A 27312-nucleotide genomic window follows, 5' to 3' on the forward strand; every position below is an offset into this window, starting at 1 on the left:
AGCAAAACAGAATCAGTCTGTCCAGAAGGTATGGGGGGAAAAAAATCCTCTCCTTTGGATGTTGTGTATTCTATGCACTTAATCAATAGCATAACTGAGTCTCTAGAAATAAATAAACAAATAAATAATATAAGTTTTGTGGTTTGTTGGGTGTTTTATTATTATCATTATTTTTAATCTAAAGAAAAATACTGTTGCTGACCTGTGATATCTTTTTTTTCTGTCAATTGCACATGATAGCAATGGATGGATAATCACAAAGAAATTAGTTTACAATAGAAAAGAATGCACCCAAAGCTTTCAAATCATAAAAATAAACGGTTCAAAGGCTTAAATAATACTGATACTTTGCTTTGAGTAAATATAATGGTGCTTTAATTGTACTGTTTGCAAAAATGTTTTGTGGTACCTTGTGGCACCTTGTGGCTTTCTAATATCTGACTGTACTCATATACTGCCTGAGCAATTCTTCACAATGTCTTCAAACAGTTCCCCGTTCTATTCTTCCATTGATTTGAGTATCCCCATTAGCATGAGCAGGAGTTGCAAACATGCCCCATTCACTCACATAACTGATATTGATATCAGTCATTTCACAGAATCATAGAATGTCCTGGGTTGAAAAGGACCACAATGATCATCTAGGTTCAACCCCCCTGCTATGTGCAGAGTCGCCAACCACCAGACCAGGCTGCCCAGAGCCACATCCAGCCTGGCTGAATTTGATATCCTCAAAAACAATTTCATCCAAATAGTCAGCTGTCTTTTCATTCATTCAATTTATTGTATTTCTATCATTATTTGAAACTGAAAACTTTTGTTTATACAGCTATGTGAGTTTTATTTTCTTGTAGATCACAGTCAATAATGCTTTTAAACAAGAAAGGTTAAATTCTGATCTCCTCAATCTATTCAGTACCTTCCTTCACCAAACTTCCAAACCACGTAACTGAAGATGTAGATGGATTATGATGCTGACATAAGGAAATGCATTTTCTAATCTTATATTGGTGGGGGTTTTTTGGAGTTGAAAGTACTTGATATTTGCAGAGATATAGATTTAGGACTTGGTCCATCATGTAAAACTCTAGCCTAGAGGGCAATGAGCTGACTCTGAGCTCCTTCCTTGCCTAAATTAAAATTATTATCTGAAAATGAATGGTGTTAAACTCTTAAAAGCAAGCAAACAAACAAACAAAAACCACTCACTATTTTATGCTATTTGATGTGCACTGTGGTATTATTTTAATACAATGTCTGGCCACAAGGGAGAAGGAGGTGATTTTCCCTTCCACTCTGCGTGATCAGGCCCCATGTGGAGCACCTCTTCTACGAGGGAAAGGTTGAAGGAACTGGGCTTGCTTAGCTTGGAGAAGAGAAGGCTCTGGGGAGACCTCATTGTGGCCATCCAGTACTTGAAGGGAGCATATAAACAGGAGGGGAAACAGCTGTTTACAAGGGTGGATAGTGATAGGCCAAGGGGGAATGGACTTAAACTGAGACAGGGGAGGTTTAGGTTAGATATTAGGAGGAAGTTTTTCACACAGAGGGTGGTGACGCACTGGAACAGGTTGCCCAAAGAGGTTGTGGATGCCCCATCCCTGGAGGCACTCAAGGCCAGGCTGGATGTGGCTCTGGGCAGCCTGGTCTGGTGGTTGGCGACCCTGCACATAGTAGGGGGGTTGAAACTCAATGATCATTGTGGTCCTTTTCAACCCAGGCCATTCTATAATTTTATGATTCTATGATTCTATGATACTGCATCCAGGCCTGGGGCCCTCAGCACAAGAAAGATGTGGAGTCATTGGAGTGGGTCCAGAGAAGGGTCATGAAGAGGCTCAGAGGGCTGCTGCACCTCTCCTGTGAAGAAAGGTTGAGGTAGTTGAGTTTGCTCAGCCTGGAGAGAGCTGTGGGGAGATCTTATTGTGACCTTCCAATACTTGAAGGGAGCTTACAAGTAGGAGAGGGACCAACTTTTTACATGATCTGATAGTGTTAGGACAAGGGGAAATGGGTTTAAACTGAAATAGGGGAAAATTAGTAACACGTTAGGAAAAAAATTCTTTACTCAGAAGATGGTGAGGCACTGACACATGTTGCCCAGTGAAGCTGTGGGTGCCCCATCCCTGTAGGCATTCAAGGCCAGGTTGGATGTGGCCCTGGGCAGGCTGAGCTGGTGGGGGGCAGCCCTGCCCACAGCAGGAAGGTTGGAGCTTAATAATCTTAAAGTTCCCTTCCAACCTAAGCCATTCTATGATTCAGTGATTACCTGCTGATCTGAAGTATCTACCATTTGGATCTCTACCCCTAGACAGATGGGCTAAAGTAGAGATAAACTTAAAAATTTCCTCACATAAATGCTATTTTGTTCCTTTCCATTAACTAGAAAAGGACACTAAATGATCAGCCTGAAGGTAGATGTCTAAAGTTTGACAATGTGAATCTCATATTTGTTTAGATGAATACTGGCCTGAAGGAATATTTAAAACAATTATTTTTCAGCTTGAAAAAAAATGATTTGGTACTTCAGTTACAAATTCAAACATAGCTTTTAGAGCTTTGTAGATTTATAACATTTATGTTACTGTGCATGTTCTTTCTGGCCATGCCATCTCTATTCTAGGGCTCTGTGTGTTCTTTTGAGTTGCACAAAAACCCTCTGAGATCACCAGGATTTAAGTGTAGGAATTAACAAGCTCTCAAGTATTCTTGAATTCAAAATGATTGATATAAGGAGATCATTTTCTGAGGCAAGCAAACTTATTCTGGTGGACAAGAGGACTGCACACCTGGATGCTTCTCATTGTATATGCCAGCACATGTGTTTTATATGACCAAAACAGCAATTATTCCTGTCACAGGACGAGACTTCACTTGTGTGACAAGATGAACCCATCACACGTGTGATGAGATGATCCCATTACCTGAACTGTGGGTGATAGATGTTGTGTGTTGGTCACATCAGAGAGTACTTTTGGTCACATAATGAGGAAGGACTGTGATTTGTTTTGGTGGGTCAGAACACAGACGCTTCATCACCGGTTTATGCTCTGTTCGAGTATGCTAAGAATATACCATTTGTCATTTAAATGAGCTCATTTTAATGTGCAACAAAGCATGATTCATGTTTCCTTATACAATTTTATTAGCCTTTTCAGTTTTTGTAGTTATCTGTTGTTTCGCCTTTTCAGTGTATCCGCCATTAGTAATGAGGATGAAGGAGTGTGATTCTTGTCTAATACAAAGAAAAATAAACTTGTTTCAATGCCAGGAGCATTTTTGTTTTGAGCAAAACCAAACAAAGCAATAATTTGACATGTAACAAGAACAGTATTTCATACTACATAACATAAAATGAATTGTAATTATTTTTATATTTTGGTGCATCAGCTAAAGTTACATGTATCAACTGGGCTCTTACTCCAATGAAATGTAGCACTGTTCCATACATAGGGCTGACCCTTAAACCTGCAGATCAACGGATTTAAAGCTACAGCTGTAAATGTTTGGACCACTGAAGCATAAAATGGATAAATTTGGCCGTAATTGTAATTGCGTGTTGAAAAACTGTGAAATGAAATATAATCATAAGTGGAAACATTTCTGTCTTTTAAACAACCTTTGCTTAACAATGAATCACACTTCCTTCCAAACTTTGGTTCAATTCTTGCTTCAAGTAAAATTCAAAGTTGCTTCACTTCCAGTTTGTGTAGCAGAGGGAAAAGGGATACATTCCACAGCTGAAGGTGGACAAAGGTAGCACTTCTTTGGCAGCAGAAAGTAATTTTTGTTTGGCAAAAAGGAATGCTTGCATTTGCTCAGACATTTGGATTATTGGAAGCAGCCCTAGCAAAAGTGAATGAATGGACAACATGCAGGTGAGGTTTGAATGCATATCAAATGGCTCTGAAATGTGTAAAATGATTGTCCTCCGATAGGATGCTGTCCCATATTGCATGCATTTAGCTTTCTGTAGTGATGAGTCATACGGACCCAAATGAGAATACCCATGTGTGTAAAATTAAGATTTGAGTATTTACGATGATATCACCACAGCAGTTCAGAGCAGTCCAGTGTTTTAAACTGAGGCTTCCCCCCTCCCCCCCCCTCCTCCCCCCGGCAGGTATCAGGAAGGTATAAAAGTGTTGGCAAGCCTGGAGGGAAAATATTTAATCCTTAAGCAAATAAGATTTTAGTACCATCAGCTCCTGACAGAAACCCCAAATTAGTATATCTTTTATTTATAATGATGCCGTATATCATCGGTTTATAAAGACAGATAGTATATCACAAATGTGCATGAGTAACAACAGAAAGTTTTAAATATTTAATATGCATAAATTACTGCATTATTTTTATTCCAAACCGATGTCATTTTAAAACATTATTTGGGCCCATTCAGGAATTTCAGTTTGGGGCATTTTGAAGTATCTGAGAAAAACATTATTAAGTGGAGGTTCCTGAAAAAAAAAAAAATACATTATAGATCTCAGAGCCAGTGTGCATCCAGAGACTGTGGAAGATGCTCATAAATACTGAAGGGAAGGGAAGGGAAGGGAAGGGAAGGGAAGGGAAGGGAAGGGAAGGGAAGGGAAGGGAAGGGAAGGGAAGGGAAGGGAAGGGAAGGGAAGGGAAGGGAAGGGAAGGGAAGGGAAGGGAAGGGAAGGGAAGGGAAGGGAAGGGAAGGGAAAGGTAAAAGGGAAAGGGGAAGGGAAAGGGAATGAGAGGAGAGGAGAGGAGAGGAGAGGAGAGGAGAGGAGAGGAGAGGAGAGGAGAGGAGAGGAGAGGAGAGGAGAGGAGAGGAGAGGAGAGGAGAGGAGAGGAGAGGAGAGGAGAGGAGAGGAGAGGAGAGGAGAGGAGAGGAGAGGAGAGGAGAGGAGAGGAGAGGAGAGGAGAGGAGAGAGGACATCTGGAACATCCATTCAGCTCAACCAATGTTAAGTACTCAGTACCTCTGAAAATGAGCTTGCTTACATGATGCCTAAATTAGGATGGATTGGTGCTTTGAAAATGTGAGCTTGACAACTCAGTTTTGCAAATGTACAGCGATGTTTGCTATAACATTTCCATCACACAAGATCATGCACACATCACAGGGAGGAAACAGGATGTCTGGAACAGCTGCAGGTGATGCCTCTGGGCTTGACCTTGACACTGCACCTGGTGCTTGCAGGGCTGGATTCCTGTCTTCTTGAGCCTTGTGAAGCTTAGCAGTGTACAACAGCCTACCATGCATCATAGTGTCTTCTCAGGACTGGAAGTCAAGCTATTGTTGTTATTTACTGACAATCTTTTCACCATATGGGAAGCTTTCTTCTAGAAAGGCTTCAGATGTAGCAACCAATCCTACTCTGCTCTTCCAGCACTCTTGTATGGGTCACGGTGGGACAGTTGGGACCCTCTTTCTCTCTTCATTAAAACAAGTACCAAAGAGAGTTTTACAAGATCCATCAGCAAATGTTGCAATCCAGGCACATGCTATGGCAACTTGCAGTCACTTTGAAAGCAGAACTGCCCTGTGATTTCAGCAGGGACTTCTTCAAAACACATGGTGTGGTATGGTCTTTGGCATTTATATCCTGCCTCACTTCAGGCAGGGAAAAAAAAAAAACAGGAAAATTAAAATAAAACAAATTTAGATTAATGTAATCTCAGAGTTATGAATGTATATGCTCTGACTTCAGGAAATTATTTTTTTCAGCCTTACATCAACTCAGCTGTTTTGCATATGTTGGCCTTGGTTTGCTCTGTTATGTTTGAGGGCATAAACGTCAGTATGTTTTTAATATTTGTTTCATATCTTTGAGATTTGCAATTTATATGTATACTTTAATACTTCTGATAACATATAATGTTTGTCTTCTAAATCTCTGGGACAGTGGCCATCAGCCCGTTCTTGTGCTGGTAACCATAAGTTAATGTACACGTGCACGCGTATGCATATCCATGGTTCTTGACTATGCCTCCTTGGGACTATCAGTAGGTGCAAGACACATTTATCAGGATATTATGCACCTCTGGAGACACACTACTCCAGCTCACAGTTGGGCCAATGACAGCAGCTTGATCGGGGCCGTGTCCAGTCTGGGCTTTAACACATGTTAGTTGAAAGCTGGCAGAACATGAGCCAGCAGTGTGTGCCCAGGTGGCCAAGAAAGCATCCTGTCTTCTATCAGGGATAGTGCAGCCAGCAGGAGCAGGGAGGTCATCATCCCTCTGTACTCAGCCCCCGTGAGGCTGCACCTTGAGTATTGTGTTCAGTTTTGGGCTACTCATTACAAGAAGGACATTGAGGCCCTGGAGCACATCCAGAGAAGGGCAACAAAGCTGTGAAGGACTGGAGCACAAATCTTATGGAGAGCAACTGAGGGAACTGGGATTGTTTGGTCTGGAGGATGCTCAGGGAAGACCTTATTGGTCTCCACAACAACCTGACAGGAGGCTGTGGTGAGGCAGGGGTTGGCCTCTTCTCACAGGTAACACTTATGGGATGAGAGGTAATAGCCTTATGTTGCAGCAGGAGAAGTTCAGGTTGGATATTAGGAAACATTTCTTCTGTTGAATGAAGAAGTGATGATGCAGTGGCACAGGCTGCTCAGGGAGGTGATGGAGTCACCATCTCTGGAGGTGTTCAAGACGTGGCACTGAGTGACATGGTTAGTGGGCATGGTGGGGTGGGCTGATGGTCAGACTGGATGCTCTCGGTGGTCTTTTCCAACCTTAATGGTTCTATGATTCTGTAATCTCCACGAAGAGAGAATCCACAGCCTCTCAGGACAGCCTGTTCCAGCACTCAACAACCTAGAGCCCTAAAATAAGTTTATTTCTCTTATGTTTAAATGTAATTTCCAGTATTTCAGCCCGTGCCTGTTGCCACCAGTGGTGCCAGCAGGTACCACCGAGAAGTGCCTCATGCAACCTTCCTTGCTCCCCTCATAAGCCTTCCCTTCTCCAGGCTCTCTCCTCACACGTTAGCTGTTCCCGTCCCGTCCATCACTTACTGAGGAGCTGCGGCTCTTTAAGACAAAGCCTTCAGCAGACAGGCAGCAGCAGGCACGGGGCAGTCACGACCGCCCTCCACAAGCAAAACGTGCGATGGGGCAACGGTAAGAGAAGGACACCAATGCCTGACACAGCCTAGGTGCTGAGAACGCACCCCAAGACCAAAAGCCGCACGGGGTGACGAGACTGAGCCGCTCTGCCGCCGTCCGCCCTGCCTGCAGCGGCTCGTACCATTCTTCTCAAGCAGGAGGGGGGGGAGAGAGAGGGTGATGCAGCTACCTCAGCTCCCCGCGCCCCCCTCTGCGTCCCGCGGGGTGGAGCCGCCCTGAAGCCGCGCGCGGAGCCGTATGGCACCGCGTGTGGAGGGGCGCGTGTTGCCTTTTCCCGCCGCTCCTCGGTCTGCCCCGGCCCCGCCCCGCCGCCATGTTGTGGAGGCGGCGGGAGCGGCAGCGGGAGCGGCCGGCAGGGGCGGAGGAGCATGCACGGCGCGGAGCAGCGGCCCGCGGGCGCGCACCCTGACCAGTGGGTGCTCATTGCACCAGGTAACCCCGCGGAGCCCCGAGGCGGGACGGGCTCATCCGCAGCGCCGCTCGTTCGCCCGCTCCATCCCGCTGACGGAGCTCGGCACGAGGCGAGTGCCTTGCGGCGTGCAGCCGGCCCTGGTTCTGTGACACGGCCCCAAACGAAGTCCCGAGAGGACCCCCAGTGTCCCGCACTGCACCGAGGTGCTTTGTTCCCTGTGGTGGTAGGGCCGTCCCAGTTCGCAGGCAATGCTGTGAGCGATAGAGGGAGGAGGTGAGGAGGGGTGACCGTTCTGATGGAGCCTCAGCACCGCCTCCCTGCCTGCCTCGCCTTCAGGCAGGTTTTTGTTTTATTTTATCTGTTTATTGAGTTAGTGCCCTTAGCCTCAGCTTTATTAACAAGCTCACTGGGAAACATTCATCCTCATCGGCAGTGAGGGCTCTGTATCTCTGAAGCAGACCGGGAAGGCCTGCACGAGTCCTAGGAAGACAGGCTGGGAGCTGGGGCTGCTCTTAGGAGAGCTGGGAGGGGCCTCAGTGCCTAAAGGGAGCTGTAAGGAGGAAGGGGACAGGCAGCAGGGTCTGCTGTGACATGACACGGGGAAATGGTTTCAAACTAAAAGAGGGGACATTTAGAATAAGTATAAGGAAAAGCTGTTTTGCAATAAGAGCGGTGAAGCACTGGCACAGGTTGCCCAGAGGTGGTGGATGCCCCAGCCCTGGAGACATTCAGGGTCAGGCTGGGTGGGGCTCCAGGAGTACCCTGGAGGTGCCCCTGTTCATTGCAGGAGAGCCAGAACAGATGGCCTTTAGGGTTTCCCCCCGACTCAAACAGTTCTGTGGGAGCTCTGCACTGTACATGGGCTGTAAACATGTCTGTCTTAGCTTCTCTCACTTTGCATTCAGTAAGCATGGGTGTTTTTCCCCCTTTTACATTCACTTCTGACTGGTATCAGATTTTAAGGCTTTAACTTCACAAGCCACAAAAGGTTTTAGTGTTAAGGATGATGTTTGAACATGTCCTATTTCACTCTCCAAGACACAGGGCAAGGAAGCATTTTGCCAAGTGCCCTTTTACTAGCTTGATTTCCTAAGACAGTGAAGCTTCCCTACTTGTGAGCCAGCTTTGTACTGTGCCTATTTATTCTCTGACCAATATTTTTTGAGCTCCTTGGTTAATTTCAACCAAACCTGATAACAAGAAGGAGCCCTTGGGAGTATTTTTATGAGCTTTGTGAAAGTGTGTGTGATGATGTGAAAAATGCTTTAAATGGTACCCATGGAGGGAAGGTGTAGCACGAGTTTGGTTCAGCAAGGATTGGAAAACAGGCAGGAGCTCCACCTTGGGGCACTGAGAAAGTGGGCTGCTCTAGGTACAACAGCAACATAACCAATTGTTATAGTTTCACTTTCTTCCTCTTGTAGCTTTTCAGTTCCAGCCTTATGGGATCTGGCACACTTGATGCCTAAGAAAGGAATTTAGAAGTGAGGAATTCCTTTCTCTGCAGACTAGGATTTAAGTCGAATCCTGTATCAGATGACTGGCTGCGCCAACAGATGTCCATAATGTGCGAATATTTACAAATGTGCTTAACTTATGCACGAGTAGTGGGTTCTGCACAGTAAGTTAAATTCTTAGGTAAGAGTTGGCAGGATAGGAGCCAGAGCTTGGAGCCAGAGCTTGTAACTTCCATGAAGCCAGACAGTTTGTATTACCAATTATGCCAGAGCAGCTCTGACAAAATTTATATAGTGCTCCAGACCTGTAAGAAAGTTTATTAAGCTTTACTAGAACCCCAGAGCACACAGTGATTTTAACAAATCACTGGCTGATAATTTCAGAACTCCGCTGCTGATAAGACTTGCCAATCATATGAGTAGGACTGCTGAAATGAAATAAATGTAATGGTTTTTGTTGTTGTTTTAACAATTGACACTTGTCTATCACTTTTTAGAGTTACGTATTTCTGAGCTGTGAAAAAGGTATAAGTGGCAAGTTTACCTTGCAGGAAGAAGAAGGACATGTTCTAATGCTATGCAAGAAGCTCCAAAAGTTTTCTCACAATAAAGCCTCTTTCCAAGGCCCCGATTTCAGGTACTTAAGTTAGTTTGCTACTCACCAGAGCAATCTGTGTGGAACAGCTTGCAAAGTTGATGCTTACCATCCTACGCAACTTAATACCATTTCCACTTGGAAAAGTCATTCGTGTTTTGTTGATTGTGACATCTTAGAAGTTCCTGTATGGCTGCAGATGATGACTGTCTCCACAAAGAGGCTACATGGGAGTCTAAAAAAAAAAATAAAGTCTGTCATAAGTATTGAATTAAAGCACTGAGAACCAAAATTTGAGTTCTTAACTATCAGTACTTCTCAGTCAGTCTGATCATTCAGTAGCTTTCTAGAGCAAGGCAAGGATGTGGCTGGAGTTCTAAATACTGACATGTGTTACTCATGTCTCTTAATCCTTGCGCTGCTTTCAGAATCTTATCTGTTCTTGCAGAAGCCTCTGAGCACTCTTCTGCTGCTTGTTTGACATGTGAAAGTGTAGACATAAGGAAGGTGAGATTCTTATTTGGACTTTGGCAGTTGCTGTTGAAGCGTGCATACTGCTGGACAGTGTGTAACCTTATCATGAGCATTTAGAGGAAGCTTGTGAAATGGGTCCTGCCCCTCTACTCTGCTCTTGTGAGATCTCATCTGCTGTACTGCGTACAGTTCTAAGGTCCCCAACACAAGGACATGGAGCAGGTCCAGAGAAGGGCCACGATGATTATCAGAGGGCTGAAGCACCTCCCCTGCAAGGACAGGCTGAGAGAGTTGAGGCTAATCAGTCTGGAGAAAGAAGGCTCTGGGGAGACCCTATAGCGAACTTCCAGTACCTGAAGAGAGCCTATAGGAAAGCTGAAGAGGGACTTCTTATAACAGCATGGAACAACAGAATGAGGCGGAATGGCTTTAAACTGGAAGAGGGTAGATTCGACTAGATATTAAGAAGAAATTATTTACTGTGAGGGTGGTGAGACACTGAAACAGGTTGCCGAGAGAGACTGTGGATGCCCCCTCATGGAAGCATTCAAGGCTTTGAGGAACCTGGTCTGGAGGGAGGTGTCCCTTCCTATAGCAGGGGGTTGGAACTAGGTGATCTTAAAGGTTCCTTCCAACCTCAACCACTCTATGACTCTATGGATGTGAATTGTCAAGAGAAAGCAATAAACAATTAGGAAAAGGGTAGGTGGAAGGATTGGTCATATGGAGTTATGGAGTGCTGTGATCAGGGTGTAAAACTTGGTGAGTATTGAAAAACTGGGCATGCATGTAGAGGTAGAGCTGTGCTTAAAATAAAGTCAACTCTCTGGGCAGTTTCTCCAGTTGCAGACTAACTATGCCGTGGCTCTACAGGCTCCAGATTTGGCCTAGAGCAGATCTTGCTCAGCACTAACACAGTTTGTTATTTCAAGTGCTGTGCCATTCTAACACATCTCTGCTGTTTCTAGAACCAGTATTACAGTACAGCTGCTTTCAGCAGTGTCTGAACTAATAAGTCCTGGTGGACCTGAGCTGGCTCTGTGCAGACCTGCACCGGTCTTTCTTTGCTGTGCTCCTCATTCCAGGGCATTTTATGAGCTTGGCTGGAAATCTGGATCTGAACTTGATTTTTTTGGGAGTGGTTGACATCCATGGTTAAGAAGACAAATCTGGAGCACTGGAGGAGTCACAGTAGAGACATCAAAGTATTTCTGAGTACTGAAGGACCCTCATGGACTTCACTTTTGGGTGTCTGAGTTTCCAGGTTGTGCTCTTCTGCATTTCTCATAGTATTTGGATAATCTGGATTGTTACATTACAAATGTGTCTGCTTCTCCCCCTTCCCCTTGAGAGTGTAGAATTTTGTATACACCTTCCTCTTACATAGGTTTAGCTACTGAATAGGTGCAAAGTGGCTCCTGAGGATTATAACCCATCTACCTCCCAGCCAGGATGTTGCTAATGATATGGATCAATGGGCCAACATTAACTGTATGAATTTCAGTAGGGCCAAGTGTCGGGTCCTGCATTTTAGTCACAGAAACCCCAGGCAATCCTACAGGCTTGGGGAAGAGTGGCTGGAAAGCTGCCTGATGGAAAGGGACCTTGGTGTACTGATGGTCAGTCGGCTGAATATGAGCCAGCACTGTGCCCAGGTGGCCAAGAAGGCCAATGGCATCCTGGCTTGGATCAGGAACGGTGTGTTAAGCAGGAGCAGAGAAGTCATCCTGCCCCTGTACTCGGCATTGATGAGGCCTCACCTCAAGTACTGTATTCAGTTTTGGGCACCTCAGTACAGGAAGGACATTGAGGCGCTGGAGCAGGTCCAAAGAAGGGCCACAAGGCTTGTGAAGGGCTTCAAGAATATGCCCTACGAGGAGAGGCTGAAGGAATTGGGGCTGTTTAGTCTGGGGAAAAGGAATCTGAGGGGAGACCTTATTGCTCTCTTCCAATACCTGAAAGGTGCTTACAGCGAGAGCGGGGTTGGTCTCTTCTCACTGCTGACAGGTGACAGGACGAGGGGAATGGCCTTAAGTTGCACCAGGGTAAGTTTAGGTTGGATATCAGGAAAAACTTCTTTACAGAAAGAGTTGTTAAGCAGTGGAATAGGCTCCCAGGGAGGTGGTTGAGTCACCATCCCTGGGTGTGTTTAAAAACCATTTGGATGTGGTGCTCAGGGACATGGTTTAGCAGAGGGTTATTAGAGTGAGGGTACTATGGTTACGGTGTGGTTGGACTCAATGATCTTAAAGATCTTTTCCAACCTGAGCAATTCTGTGCTTCTATACATTTGTGGAAGAGATTCTGTCTGCTTACTGAGTATTAATGTTTGTTGGTTTGTAGATGTTTTTTAAGTCATACCACCTGATTTAGAGGGGCTTTTAAGTGTGCATATCAGATATTTCTGCTTGCTTTGTAGAGCCTATTGTCAACATTTTCTCTGAAAATCATAAGAGCTAGAAATTATTCTTGTTGGAAAAAGAAATGATACTGAGACCTCATCTACTTGTAAGTTTATAAGAGTAGGGTTCTTTCAGACCCAAATACCATTGTGTGACAGATCTGATCTAGGTTCAGTATAACAGAACAGCTTTCTTATATAATGCCTTCAGACTGGTCTTACCAATAGCAGCCAAACACATGCACCAGCTGCTGAACAGGGTGGGTGCGAAGGACAGTTTTCCAGGGCGAGGTGTTATCTCAGAACTGATATATTTATATCCTCCATTGGCTTTAGCAAAGAGGTCAGCATTTGAAGGTGGTTTTCCAAGTTTGATGTTCCTCTCTTTGCTCTACGTTAACACTGCTGCATATAATTTGTTCTGTATTAGTAAAAGTAGGGGTTAGCTGCAAGCTGATGATTAAGTTCAACCTTTACTTTTCTGAAGTAGACAAGTTTAGGTTACTGCATTTTTTCATTCCGTTGTTTTCTTAAACAGCAAATTGATTAGCTTTTATATTGTTTTATGAGAGCTGCTATTTTAGTGGCTCTGGAAGGACTGCACGAAGGGAGGGATTTTAACAATCCTATTATTTTTAGGAGCTACTTATTTAAAAATAAAAGGAGCGGTTTCACATAACGCTTGGCAAGTTTTTTTTTTGAACAAATTTCATATGCCAAAAGTCAAATGGAGGCAGAAATAAATGATCTGTGATGCCAAACCATAGGGCATCAGCATGCATTAAATTAATCCTTTCTTTCAAATGAGACTGAGGAACTTTTGTCAACATGCAACAACAGAGGACGCATTTTACTTGAAAGTTTGGGGTCATATTGAGAGAAGATGTCCTATCAAAAGAAGCTTTTTGTATGATGCATAAATGCAGTTTGCATTAAAATCTGATGTAGGCAATTTTTGTGTTTTTTTTCTTTACCATTCTCACACCTTGTGTTCAACCACACTTTGATACGTGCTTTTATTTAACGTGAAACAAATTGTTCAAAGCATCTGCTACAAAATAGCCCGCAGTGCTGTGCTGGTAGAAAACTCCATTCAGAAGTTGTAGCAAATGTCAAAATTGGGTGGGCCAGCAGAACGTCAGTGCTTCCACCATCACCGAGAGAGAGAACTTGGAAATACTGCTCACAATTAAAAACGTGTATTTTTAAGTGTCTGACTTATATTTACATAATCTTTCTCACATTTTATGTGCACATATTTATACCTTCTTAACAAATGAGTGTGAATACGCATATTTTAGGACTCTTTGGGCATATTTTTCTTAAACTCCCCCTAAACTGGCATTTGCATCTCTTGAACAAAGCCCTTTGCCTGCAGGTAATTTGCACTGTTTCTTACATCTCTTAAAATGCGTACTGAGCTCAGCTGTGTATAAAGCAGATAGAACTGGCAAGCTAAGGAGCCAGAAGGAAGCATAGCAAATAAAAGAACTGAAAAGAGATGTTTTAATGTGTAACACCATCTCCTACTTCTGCTTTCTGCCATCTGGCTTGGAAGAGACCAACATATGCCAACTTAGGCCTCTCTGCACATGGGAATAGGGCTGATTCAGCCAGTAAGACAGCTGCACCGGTGTTGACCCTATAAATATTGAGAAGGGAAGTCTGAAGTTTTTAGCCTTTTCAAGTGATAACCTGTTCTTGAACTTCTCAAGACTGACTTCTTCATTCAGCTCCAACCTCTGCATGATTTGCCCAGCCTCTCAATTTCAGAAATAGCTGAGTTAGTACTCTCCATTACTGCCAGTGAGTCTGTGAGCACGTGGTTTTGGGTTCAGAAGTGAACTGTGACAGCGTAAGACAAAGCTAAAGACTGTTCTTAAGCGAAGCCCATACTTTTCAGTGCAGCTGCTTGGTCCTGTACTGGGCGCAAGGCTGCTCAAGCATTTCTGTGGGAAGTTTTGTTCAAGATAGAAACTTAGTGTCATTTTTTGTATCTCAGTCGACCTTTTTCTTGTCATGTTTTCAGGTTAAGTGGGAGCCAGAAACAGTTTAGGAGGGTGTCAGTTATACCACATTAAATGTTATTTGCTTAAGGCAGCAGATAATAAACGTGATTACCAAACAGACTGCTGTTCTAGCTTTAATAATAGGTGTTGCAGAAGTCCCCTTGCTGAAGCCAGTACTGCGTATGGTCAGGAGGAACTATCATAACTGAGTAAAGTCCAAGGTAAGATCTCCAAAAATCAAGTAGGTGCACATGCAAAGCTCTGCCTTCTGTGCGAGCACGTGGGAGAGCAGCTGTTTGCAGAGGTGATGGAGCTGTGTTCTGTGTAGCACTCTTCTAGAGCATTGTCAGCCAGGGACACAGTGATGTCTTGTGGCTGTTCTTGCGCTTTCCCACCTCTGTAATTCACATATATTCTAGTTTTCTAATAGTCTTAAACTAATCAAAGAGCCTGTTGTCACATACAGAATAGAATAGGTTATTTTCTGTATTGCCTGCTGCTGCCACAGGTTCTTTTCCACACATAACCATATGGTGAGTGGCAGTAGTTTACTGATCTGGGTAGAAATGAGTGGTTTCTTCACAGCTGGCTCAGCGAACTGAGCTGAGTTGCCATGTGGCCACAAAATTGCTGGTTTTAGTGGAAAGAAAGCCGCAGAGGTGAGGAACTCAGGACTGCATTTTTTAGTGACCTGTGAATTTTGGTCATTTGAAGCCATTTATAGAACTGTGTCCTCAGTCAGTGCATACCTGATTTTTTTCATTACGCTAATACGTAATTACTTTGAAACTTGCAAGGGAATTAAAAGTTAGAATGATACAAAGTACCAGATTGTTTTTTGTTGGGCTTTTTTCAGGGTGTGCTGCAGGACAGAGGAGTTTGCTCGTGTACCATTAGCACAGGCACTGAATTAAAACCATTTACTTCAGGGTTGACTGATTCTAGGAGGAATGTAAATAAAACAATTATTAGATCTAACATATTTGCACCTCTAGACTACATAGTTCAGTCTTCCATAAAATGTCCATTATATGAGCTCCATCATGTCTCCATCTGACACACCTTTTTTGCATGACTCGAAGTTGAGAAGGGAATGGAAAAGACTTGTGTAGGTGACGTATGGTTTAATATCTGTTTTTAAATGAAATCTTAACTTTATAATTCCAGACTATTAAATGATCCTGGTTTTTTGTAGGGTGGTGGTGGAGGGTTTTTTCCTCTTACGCAATTGACAGATATTTACAGCCTTTTGCTTGCTTGGCTGGCAGCTTTTTGCATGGGAATTCCATATAACTTGATATTAGTCTGTTATATATAGTATCTATAAGCAGTTTTTGAAAAAAGGTGAACAGACCTTGCATCATCTGTAACAGTTTCATAGATCTTAGTGGGAGTTTTATGTTCTTTTCCAGTTCATTCATGTTGCAGTACCAGCAACGTTTTATTTTTTTTAATGGCCAGATTCATTAATGCCTCATATCAATCCATTGTGGAACAAACTATTGCCAGAAATCCTTAGACAGCTGGTTCATTTTCACTTTGTTCTGTTTATACGTTTTACAGAATTTGCCTGGTTGCATGTCTGACCTCCACAGAATACAATAGGCTTTTCTCTTTCTCTGTAATGGAAAGCTGCTATGAAGCTTTTACAGTCTCCGTAACTCAGCTTCAGGATTCTGAGGTTCTCTCTATGGACTCCAGTACCACTGGTGGATGTATCACCCATGCTTTTAGGTAGACTTTGTGCAGCTTGGTTACTAGTGGATGCAGAGTAGGCTGTAACTTCAGCAAAGTGTGACTACTTAGCAGCCTGGTGTTGGCATTTGCTTGTCCTGCACCGTGCTCATCTCAGAGCACCCTGTTGTGGTGTTGCTCCTGGCTTGTTTCTGTAGGGCTGATGGTGACCGTGTTGAGGACTCCTTGGGCATGAGGCAGGATTGAGGTGAGGCAGCTGCCTCATGGAAGCGTCTGCTTCCCTGGCAGTTTATGTAGCGGCTCGCTTTTTCACTGGACAGGGTTAATTGGCCCCTCTGTACTCTTGTACCCATTTTTTGTGCCCTTGCAGTGAAACTTGTCCTAGGAGAGAGGCAGACTGTACTGACACACCTGCTGGGCAACTGTGCTGTACAGCTGTGTGCTGCCTGCAGCTGAACGCTGCCCAATGCTTAGTAGGGAGCATAGCAGTCAGAAAGGTGCGATCCCTCTCACTTGTCATTCCATTCTATGAACACGTGTCAACTGAGCTATAGAAAAAGGTTGCCGTTAAGAGTAGTGACATTCATCTGTCATTTTCCATTAGACCTATTTTAACTCTTAGTTTTGCTAGAAAATCTCTTCAGAACCGCTCTTTTAGAAGTCTGTTTATCTAGCTATAAGAGATCCTTGCCCAAACACAAAGACTGATAAATGTAATGACGTTAAAGAAATCCAGTTACCTTTCTTGGCTGAAGGCCAGAACATGCACCAGAAAGGCTTTGGACACCTAACTTCGAAAATCCCTTGCTCAGCATTTTCCTAGTCAGTAATTGTTTAAATTCAGATAAATAGGGCCTGCTTTGCCCATAAGGCCGTATTAATATTGCATTCAGTTTTCCAAGCAGGCATTCTCCCAAATGCCTCTTTTTATCTGCCAACTTGACATCTAGTAGAGCCAATCTGTAACAGAAGGATAACCTGGCCCTGGAAACAGAGCATTGAACACAGAGAGAAGAAACTCAAGGTACAAGAAGCTGGGAGAAACCACATTTTCTTTTGCCCCCTCTTTCCCTTTGTGTCCTGTCTGGAGGGTGCCATGTGAGATGGGGGGGGGGATCAGCACTGCAGCCCATGGGTTTGTAACTGAGCTCCCTACGTGCGGGCATCCCAGCGTGGATGGAACATGCACTTGGTGTTGGAAAGCTGGGGAATGAAGACATCAACTAAATAAAGATGCAGACTTCATTAAAAACAGCTACATTAGGAAGGGTTGTCTGCTTAATTGTTCACGTTCTACAAGATGCAGCTAAGGCTCAGCTGGACGTGTTCCCAGTGTTCATAAATCTACGCATGAAGAAAGCAGAGCAAGTGAGCGCTAAAAATTCCTTTGTTTTGTTTTGTTTTGCTTTGCTTTGTGTTTTAAATTTTGAAACTCCTATTTGGTGTGTATATTTTCACATGTTCATATGAAACACATCAAAGTAAACACATGCAGTGTGTTTCTTTCGCTGTCATTAATCACGGCAGCATTTTAAAAAGTAACAAAAAATACAGCAATGTTAAACTGTGGTCAAAAAATGAAATATACACAGCCATAGAAATTTGAAGTTCTCCTTTGCCAGGACAAATGTAGCTTGACAACCGTGTGTGTTTATGTATCGGCATATGAAGTAAGTCTGCTTAGCAAATATGGACTTTTTTTTCCATTAAAAACCTCCCAACTTATACTGAAACTTTTTCAAGTACTTTTTCAGGCTACCTGAAGACTCAACTGAAAATTCGGGGGAAGAAAATGGCTGTAAATTGTTCCAACACCTTTAAGAACCACTATCTTCCAATACTTTACCACAGAACAGACTTGAAAAACAAACAAACAAAGACATGCTTTTTAAGCCCTGCTTATGGCTTCATCTGGGCTATTTCTGTTTGGGGCACAGCTGAATACCCAGGAGTAGATGTAAAAGATGAGAGTTGTTTGTTTGAGGCTTTGTTTTTTTTTCAGTCACTGAGGTACCTGAGAACAGCCGGTGAGAAGTCCACCCACCTGTCCTTTCCTGAGGTGTTGGGGAGCAGCTTTCAGTTGGGGGGGTGGCTATTTTTGAATGCATTTGAGCTTCCTACTTCCTTGTTTTTCACAGAAAAGAACTATGTAGTCTCTGTGTCGGTAAACCTCCTGGATACTACCAAAAAGGGAAGGACAGTGTCACACTTCTGTTCCCTCCAGCAGCCTTCCTTGGGAGTAGTTGCACAGCCCACCTCTGCTGCTTCTGTCCTCTTTCACAGCAGCCCGGCAACCCAAGCAGCAGCCTGGTCCCTGTCAGCCTGTTCTCCAGGGTCTGGATGCTAGTTATGGATGTGAAATGCTTTAGTTATTTTCTTTGCTCTGATGAATGCCTTTATGAAAGGAACTGGGACAGAACTGGCAGTCTGCAAGCTAAGAAAGATGATGCTGTCATGTTGCTCTTCACTCAGATGTGGGAAGTTGTTTTCATAAATATAAGTTAGACTTTCCCTACAAAGAGAACTTGGATAGAATATAATTAACTGGGGATCCGTAAAGATGGTTTTCAAGCTTCAGTAAGCATCCTTATGGGAGCTGTTTCCTTTCTATTATTTCTTTAATTTCACACAGAAATTGTACTTTTGCAGCTCTGTTTTTTGTCTGACTTTTTTTGCTTAAATACACAGAGAAGAGAACAACCGTCAGGAGGCTAAGCCAGAAGTGCTGTATTTTCTCAGCTTCTTTTTCCTGTGTGGAGAATTAAATGCATTCTTTGTTTTTCAAGATTATATACAACAGATAAACAAGTGTGCATATTTTTCACATAAGTAGCAGCCACTCAGACAATTCCTGCCTCATATTGCTGAATAATCTGAAAATTCCCGAATGTGAATGCTTTAGAAGACCACTGTTTCTTCCTACAGATATTTTACCCTGTGCATTTTTAACATCCACGCAGTGCTTTGCCTAATTTACCAAAGTGTTCCAATCATCTTTGAGACTAATTAAGGCAACACGTCAGTTCATTTCTCTTAACTGCGATGTCAAACTTAGGAGTACTGTTGCTGGAGGCTCTGTGAGGGGAAGTGCTTTTCAAAATCTACATCATCCCCAGGTGCATATCTTTTCTGTGGCAAATAGAGTGTGCCAGAAGTCGGGAATCATAATTTAGGTACCTTGATCAGGTTGGATGGATTTGGGCTGAGGCATATAACTTCTTAGGCAGAAAATATGTGAGCTTTCAAACAGTGTCAATCCAATCAATTCTTAATGTCTTGGAGAAGCATGGCAGAACATGTAATGCTTCTCAGTTCACAAGTTCATAACTTTTTCCTTTTCCCTCCACAGAGGCTGCTACTGACCCCCCTAAGACACCTGACAGCGAACCTATGTTTACAAAACTACGCAATCCAAGCACAGGCAAGTTCTGGAATTGTGACATGAGCCTGTTAATGCATTGGTTGATTCCCTCCGCCACCAAACTATTCGTATTTTGCAAGCTGAAATAGTGATGATAATGTAAGTCTTATGTGCCAAAGATACTGCTGTTGATGCCAGATAGTTAATGCTGTGCAAACATTTAGGATTTCTTTTATAATTTTAATTGGTTGAACTGTTTATTCATCAGGAATATTGGCAACACAAAAAAGAATTGTAATTTAAGTTGTGTTTTTAAATGCATTTGATTTGGGGAACTTGCAGTGTTGGGTGTTGAACTTTGGCTTTTTTTAAATCCAAATTTAGGCTTCATACCATTCATCTTATGCTGTAAAATAAACAGGCAGAGTCAGAAAAGTGATTCAATTTTACTTACCAAGCTTTTTGAGTCTTTTCATTTTTAAATCTAATGTTCCTCTTTCCTTGCTCCAAGCAGTGGTATCTCTTTTCTTGTTAATAGATGACGAGGCACTTTAAATTCAAAATACATTGGAAAGACCAGCAAATGCAGGTGCTATAGTCACACCACCATCCCACAAATAGTTACTTTCTTCTGGTCAGATTGCCCTTTTTGTCAAGGATTTCTTATTAATATATGAGTAATGCAGTGTTTGCAGTATGAGATAATGGAATAGAAACTTGCAGCAAGCCTTGGTTAGGGTTAACATTTTTTGTTTAAAGACATTTTTCGTACTTTCTTTCCTTTTTCACAATCTCATTTGATTTCTAAGTTACATGTTTTTATTTTGAAATTCACTATTCTTATTTATGTGTTTGTAACTGAAGTCTTCAGGCACACTTTAATACACGGTATACTCATTTCTAAGTCTTCCTGAAAGAGTAATTTTAAAACAATAGATACAGAATGTAAAATCATTTATCCTCATTGTGATACCTGTTTTTTGATTGCTCAGATTTACTGTGAGAATATACAGCCACAGACGTTTTCCACCTGCTTTATTACGTTGTCTTGTAATTTATTATGTTTTAAAAAGCACACACATTAATTTTCTTTTCTCTATGGAAGAAGAGATCTATTCAACTTGAAGAATATGAAATCTTGGGAAAGGTTTCTGGGAAAAATCAAAAGTACAGTAATTTGAATGAAAGCTTGGGTGTGTCCCTTCAGAATTTACAGAAGCTTATTTATAGACCTGCATGAACTTTCAGTTCATGTAGCATATTAATATTTAAAAATGGAAGGACCGAGAACTCCTGATAATGTCTTTTGCTTACGTTTGGGTCTAACAGACAAATTGTTGTTGACAAATATTGTATAAGTAGCCACTGAAAGATTCAACATACAACAGATATTCATGCTAACCACTTTCTTTAATGAAAGTATGCATGATCCTTTTTATAGACAGGTAAAAAGGACATTTCTGTCCTGTAAAAAGACTACAAACTAGAGTTTCAACCTGTAATTCAGAAGTACTGCGAGAAGCATTTTTCAAAGTTCTGAACTTAAAGCAAAGGGAATACTTATGCTAAAAGCATATGCAGCTAAATGAAGTGATAACATTAGGAGCAAATCTGCCTAGGTTCTCTCTCTGTCCACTCTAGAATGTCTCTAATGATAGTGTTTGTCAAGCACCTGTGGTGCTTGTCCTCTTAATGTAAGCAGATAAAACAAGGAGCTGAAGTTAGACAATGGAAATGGTCTGTTTCACAACTTTTCCTTGCTCTCCACCATGTTTGGCTGGAACACTCACTGGTAGGAGTATTAAATTGTGCAAGAAGCTCTTCTGTGATTAGTCTTGATGTCTGGTGCTGATCAAACTATGATGTAGACCCTTGTTGAGAATCACATAGTGATGGTGGATATCTCTGCTCTCCATAGTATGTGCTGTTCATTCCTCCCACATCCAAAAGAAAGGTGATTGCCAGAGAACTGAATCTGTAACCTTAGGTGAGGTTAAACATCCTGTCAGCTTTTGGATAAAGGGGGAAAAAAGCATTATCAGTCATTTTTGGGAAAAGATGCATCTGCCCATTTTAGCTGACCTCCCTTCAGTAAGACCTGGGGATCTGTCCAGGCTGAAAACAGCAGTGCTGACGTCAGCTTGTAAGGGCTTGCACTGATACTTTTTGAGCTAGCCCATTATCTTTAAGTTTGCAAGTTGTGTATTTTGAGCAGGATTGCCATAGTTGATGTTGCCTCTTGAGGATGACAGTACTCAACAGCACACTGTTGCCTCTTGAGGAATCCAGCCTACATACTCAAGTAGCTGAACATCAGTGGCCCTTTCTGCAGTTCTGGTGACTTCCTAGTTTAGACATAGAAAATGCCAGTCTTTTTTGTAACATATTTGTCATCCTCTCATTAGAACCCAAAACTAGCATTAAGCAGCAGAGATGTGCTGTGGAGCAACCTAAAATAAAGCTTCTCTTTTCAAACTGTAAATATTCTCTTGTTCGCCGTACTTGTCTACTCATACTGAGTTAATGCTGTCTGCTTAGATGCACAAAAAAAGATATCACACGGTCTCTTGAAGGTTTTGTTCCCCTAACATTACTTCTGATATCTTGAAGATGAGCATGAGAGAAGGAAGGGAAAAATTTTCTGGGTTTCCACCTTCCCCCTTCAGTACAGACAAAAAATAATTTCTTGTGTGATTTTGATTTGGGTTTGGATCAAAGACTTTGTGTTGTAAGATGAACTATTCACACATCTTATTTATTGATTCAAATTCAGTTTGGTTTATAGAGCTGGTAAACGAACATCTGTATATAATAGTTTTCTTTGTCTGAGCTTTCTTTGTAGTGAGTTTATGTAGAATCTGCGTATGTTTGTGTGTGTGTATGTATATAAGGCACATTCTTCAGATGTATTGGGTATTCTTTTGATTTTTGTGAAAGCTTACAACACAAACCAGATTTCTTTTTCAACAGGGGAAGCAACTCTTTACTTATTCAATAGTGGTGCACAGCAGCTGTTTGAAGTAAAAGCTTTTCATGAGGAATATCGTTCCTGGTTTATAGGTGAGACTGTTCAACAAGGTGAGTAATGTATATGTATCCTTCCCGCAACGGTAACTAATGTTCATACCAAGAGACCTTCTCTCTTTCTTCTATTAAATTTACAGGTGTTTCTCTTAGTTGTTTGAGGCATGCTGCATCACATCCCCACCTTCTGACACACTCATTTGCCATCTGGATTTAAGCAGGACTAGGGGCTTTGTGGTCTCTTTTTAAAAGGCTGCCTTTGGCAACTTCAATTAGACAGATGTTCATTTGTCTTTGAGGAGGGGAATGGTGGGATGGGGGAGTCGTTCAGTTGTGTTTAAACCGAAGTGCCATAAAATACTTAGCTTTCCTTGTCAGTCAGGCCAGAAAGTCCTTGGTGTATGTAAAATATTTCTTATCCTATAGAAGGGAAAAAGGGCTGGAAAACCTGAGCTAGCTAAGCAGAGCAGTGCTAAGCAGAACTCCAAGCACTGGAGTGTGGTTTGATCTGGTTTTCTTTTAATTACCTCTGCAGTGTTCTCTGTAAGTGCTGTGGAATAAGCCTGCTGTCTGAAGGTGCCATTTCAGTGCTGTGTCTAAGTGACCTCGTCTGTAGCATCGTAGTCTCTGATCCTAGCTCATCTTTCTGAAAATGAGAAAGAAGTTTGTGTAACCACTTGTGATGGCTGTAACAATCCTTTCTCATTAAGGTTGTCCCTGGTGTAGTGCTTCGCTCCCAGGATTTCAATAGGCTGTGTAATTAGTATCCATTCAGGAGACGTGTGTCCTTTTTGTACATTTGTAACTAGAAAAAAGACCATTTATAATAATAAAATAAATAGTGACCCCACCAGACATATACATTCTTTAATGGCAATATCCCAAATGTGTGTTAACATTTAAATGTACTTTGCAGGTGTATATAGCAATGCAAGCAGTACGTCTGTGAGCTTTTCCTTATTCCCTCTGGGGGTGACCCAAAAGACTGAGTCTGCTCCCAATTATGTCCACTCTGTATTCTCCCCCTCCCTTTCTAACCTCTGCTTTGGCCCTTGGGAAACAATTGCCTTAAGGAGTAATTGCCTTTTTTTTTTTTTTTTTCTTTTTTTTTTAATATAAAAGGGGAAATTTTTTTCCTGAATGGAATTGGGCTGCTGCAGCTCAGAAATAGTCAGGCGATGAACAACACAGAAAAGCTGTGTGTTTGCAATTAAAGCAAATCATCTCATTATCTGCCAAGAAGGAAACGACTGGAATGTAGGAATAGACAGGTATAAACTCTTCAGGAAAGACAGGCAGGGGAGAAGGGGAGGGAGGTGTTGCCCTCTACATAACATCCAGCTGGTGTTCACGGAGGTCTGCCTGGGGATAGATAAGGTGCTGACAGAGAGCTTTTGGGTTAAGGTTAAAGGGAAGGCAGGGGAAGGAGACATCGTAGTGTGGGTCTGAAACAGGTGGCTCTACCAGGAAGACCAAGTGGATGAGACCCTCCATAAACAGATAGGAGCAGCTTCACATTCACAAAACAAGGTCCTTGTGGGGGACTTCAACCACCCTGGTATCTGTTGGAGGGGCAACACAGCAGGGCTCTAGAAATCAAAGAGGTTCTGGGAATGTGTTGATGATTACTTCCTCTTCTAAGTGGTTGGGGCCCCCAGCACAAGGACATGGAGCTGTTGGAGCCAGTCCAGAGGAGGGCCACAAAGATGGTCAGGGGGCTGGAGCACCTTCCCTACGAGGACAGGCTGAGAGAGCTGGGCTCTTCAGCCTAGAGAAGAGAAGGCTCTGGGGGGGAGCTTATAAGGCCTTCCAGTACCTGAAGGGGGCCTACAGGAAAGCTGGGGAGGGACATTTTAGAAGGGCATGGAGCAACAGGACAAGGGGAAATGGTTTTAAAGTGAAAGCGGGTAGATTTAGACAAGATATTAGTATGACGTTCTTTACTGTGCGGGTGGTGAGACAGTGGAACAGGTTGCCCAGATAGGTTGTGGGTGCCCCTCCCTGTAAGCATTCAAGGCCAGGCTGGATGGGGCTTTAAGCAACCTGGTCTAGAGGGAGGTGTCCTTGCTTTTAGCAGGAAGGTTGGAACTAGATGGTCAGCTCTGAAAGGTCCCTTCCCACCCAAACCATTTCATGATTCTCTGAGGTCTTCATACATCTACAGTGAGTCAGAACTCCATAGAGTTCTGGAGGTACAGGTGAAAGCTGTACACTTTTTTCTGGAGGTACAGGTGAAAGCTTTTAAATGGAAGCTTTAAGAGAGGGGCTAGCATTTTTTTTTTTCCCCCAGTCTTATTATCAAAACATGCGGGTTTATGAATAAGTAGTCTTGATACTTTCTTTGCTAATAGCTGCAGAGTTGGGATTAGGAGTTGTTTTAGTCTGCTTGTCAGGGAAATGTGTTCCCTTGTGACCTGGGTAATATTCTTCCAGGGAGCTGGCAGTGCCATACTTGGAGAAATATTTTGGCCCTGAATACCTTTGTTTTACTTGCTTGGGCTGATCTGTATCATTTTGATGCCTTATATTTGTTTTTTTTTCATTTGATTCAAACTGAGCAATAGAGCCATGTTTCAAGGCTGGTAATTTTAGGCTTAGGTTTTGAGTACCAAATTTCAGAAGGAAGACAGCAGAGTACAGTGTAACAGCTCACTCTGCTCCAGCCTACATGTCATTTAGTATCCTGGAGGCTTGTCAGAAACTGTAGAAGTAGTCCTATAACAAATAGCTGTGTCCTCGATACTCCCTCTGGACAGAAGAATTGAAATTAGCTTAGAAATAAATGTGAACTGGATCCCCAAGCTAATTCGGCTATACAGATGTAGAGACTGCACACAATGCATGATCTCAGTTTTACAGACACTAGATTGTCAACCTTGACCAGACCACTTTGTTGCCCCCTGTCTTTTGTTAGTTTTAAGGTTGTTCCAGTGGGATTTTCTTTCTTTAATTATCTTAATCATGTGAATTGAAACAGAAAAAAATTAAATTTATTTGCTTTCAGTTTGCTAATGTCAAGTTGTTATCAATTATTTTATCCAATTAGTGAAAATCCTTGATGTTACATTGTTTCAAATTATCTACAATTGTGCAGAAAGCACAAGTAAGCCATCATTCTGAAATGGTGGTGTAATTTTGTATGAAACACTCAGTGACGTATTTTCTGAACTGGCGCTGCCTTGCCCTGTGTTTGGGGCAGAGAATGCAGGATATTTAGTATCTCAAAACAAGGTTCTATTACACCCAAATCTGCCAATAGAGGGCAGCTTTAATTTTGTTGTTTTTAATATATCACTGAAAAAGGGAAAACGGTGCTTCAGGTCAGAAGCAACAAAGCTTGTGCTTTCATTTGGCAGAGTTGAGAATTGAGCTCTCTCTGTATTTTTAATATAAAATCACAAATAGTATTTTCCTGTCCATTTTAGTGAAATACTGGAATGCTTAATGTGAAAAAAAAAAATCCCCTCTTCTCACCCACTGTCCTGAAAAGCATCCTAAAGAAATGATCCAGTAGTAGTTCTGTGCCTAGTAGTACTAATGTCACTTATATATATCTGTCCCTTAGATGGACGCCTGCTCTTTGTTACACCAATGGACCCCTTATTTCTGATACTTTATTATCTCATAAAGGCAGACAAAGAGGTAAGCCTGCTTAATTTTTTCATTGAAATTCTCAGGAGAAAACATTATTTCTGTTATTATGATAATTTTGTGAAGAGGGACTTCCATACTGTGGGAAATTTAGTTTGCATTTAAAGCAGAGGTGTTCACCCTATACATATCTTTGTTTTCATCCTTTTTATTTTTGTAGCCAGTGAAGTATATTCCATGAATCAGCTTGGAACCTGAACAAAATGTAATCCGCTCTTTGTAAGAGAAGCAGAGAATCTTTTGTCCTTTTGTGAGAACCTATCCCGGAACTATTGAATTTAAAATGATAGATGTCATTATAATAAAACAAACTTGTGCCCATCCTGAGGAGTGGGTGATTCACTCTGAGAAAGAGGGGAAAAAAGAAAGATGAATTTGGATGCTGCGGAAGAGGAAGAAGAAACTTTTCTGTGGCAGTTTGAACTTGAAAGGAAACAGTGCCTTTTCAGAAATAGTATTTGTAGAGATGATGTATTGCTGAGTAGCAAAGGGGTGAGCAAGTACCCAAAAGGTGAATAATACATTAGTGGGTTAATCAGTTTATCGTGGATGTTGCAAAACCTTACTTAAATTTCCTAAGTATATCAAAAGACATAGACAGCGTTCTTGTTATATAGTTTATTATCTGCCTTTGAAAAAATGACAAAATAAAAATGTGAATCCATATTTTTTTTATTTCATGGAGGCACTGATTTCACTTCATGCATCCTAAGAGGTTTTTCTTCTGAGAGAATTTCCTTTAAGGTGGCTTGCTGTTTTCTGCTTTGGGTTACAAGCGGAGAATGCAGAAAAACTGCTCTTCTATACTGAAGAAATAAAGTCCTACTAGACATTCATATTAGTAACCTGTTGCTCTGTATTTGTTTCTAAATTATTTATGGTATAGGATATACCAAGTTGTTCAGTTTTTCTGTGATCTGTTCCTGCTTCAGGGTGGCCCATCAGAAGTCACTTCACAGTCATCGTATATCCGTTTCTCTAGGTTTGAATTCAGCATCCCTTTGAAAGCTTTATACCAAACTTAATTAGGGAGTCAGTATATTTCTGTCTGTGTTAAGTGCTGAGGTAAACTGCATAAAGGATGACCTTTGCTGCAGTTTGTGCATAGGAATAGTCCTGTA

At 42.2% G+C, this 27312-nt stretch overlaps 1 protein-coding gene and 1 long non-coding RNA gene across 11 annotated transcripts in view; both read left to right on the forward strand.

Annotated features, from left to right (window-relative positions):
- Positions 1–7408: 7408 nt before the first annotated feature.
- Positions 7409–27312, forward strand: part of RNASEH2B (ribonuclease H2 subunit B) — a 55904-nt gene continuing 36000 nt past the window's right edge. For 5 of the 10 annotated variants that reach the window (XR_001463297.4, XR_006939305.1, XM_015275704.4 and 2 more), the window contains exons 1-4: positions 7420–7544; positions 19505–19576; positions 22487–22594; positions 26106–26182. Coding sequence is in view for 8 of the 10 variants with exons in the window: in XM_015275704.4 (XP_015131190.2) it covers positions 7481–7544; positions 19505–19576; positions 22487–22594; positions 26106–26182 (321 nt within the window). In the remaining 2 variants the exon portion in view is untranslated. Of the gene's footprint in view, positions 7545–9532; positions 9619–19504; positions 19577–22486; positions 22595–26105; positions 26183–27312 lie in introns of all 10 variants that reach the window. The other 5 variants (XM_046941751.1, XM_025150424.3, XM_025150428.3 and 2 more) reach the window with 3 other exon arrangements.
- On the forward strand, positions 22992–25818 carry LOC124417169. The gene is made up of 2 exons (XR_006931359.1): positions 22992–24732; positions 24766–25818. It is a non-coding gene; the product is annotated as an uncharacterized LOC124417169 (long non-coding RNA).

This window comes from Gallus gallus, chromosome 1 (assembly GCF_016699485.2).
Source record: "Gallus gallus isolate bGalGal1 chromosome 1, bGalGal1.mat.broiler.GRCg7b, whole genome shotgun sequence".
In the NCBI taxonomy this organism is placed as follows: Eukaryota; Metazoa; Chordata; class Aves; order Galliformes; family Phasianidae; genus Gallus; species Gallus gallus.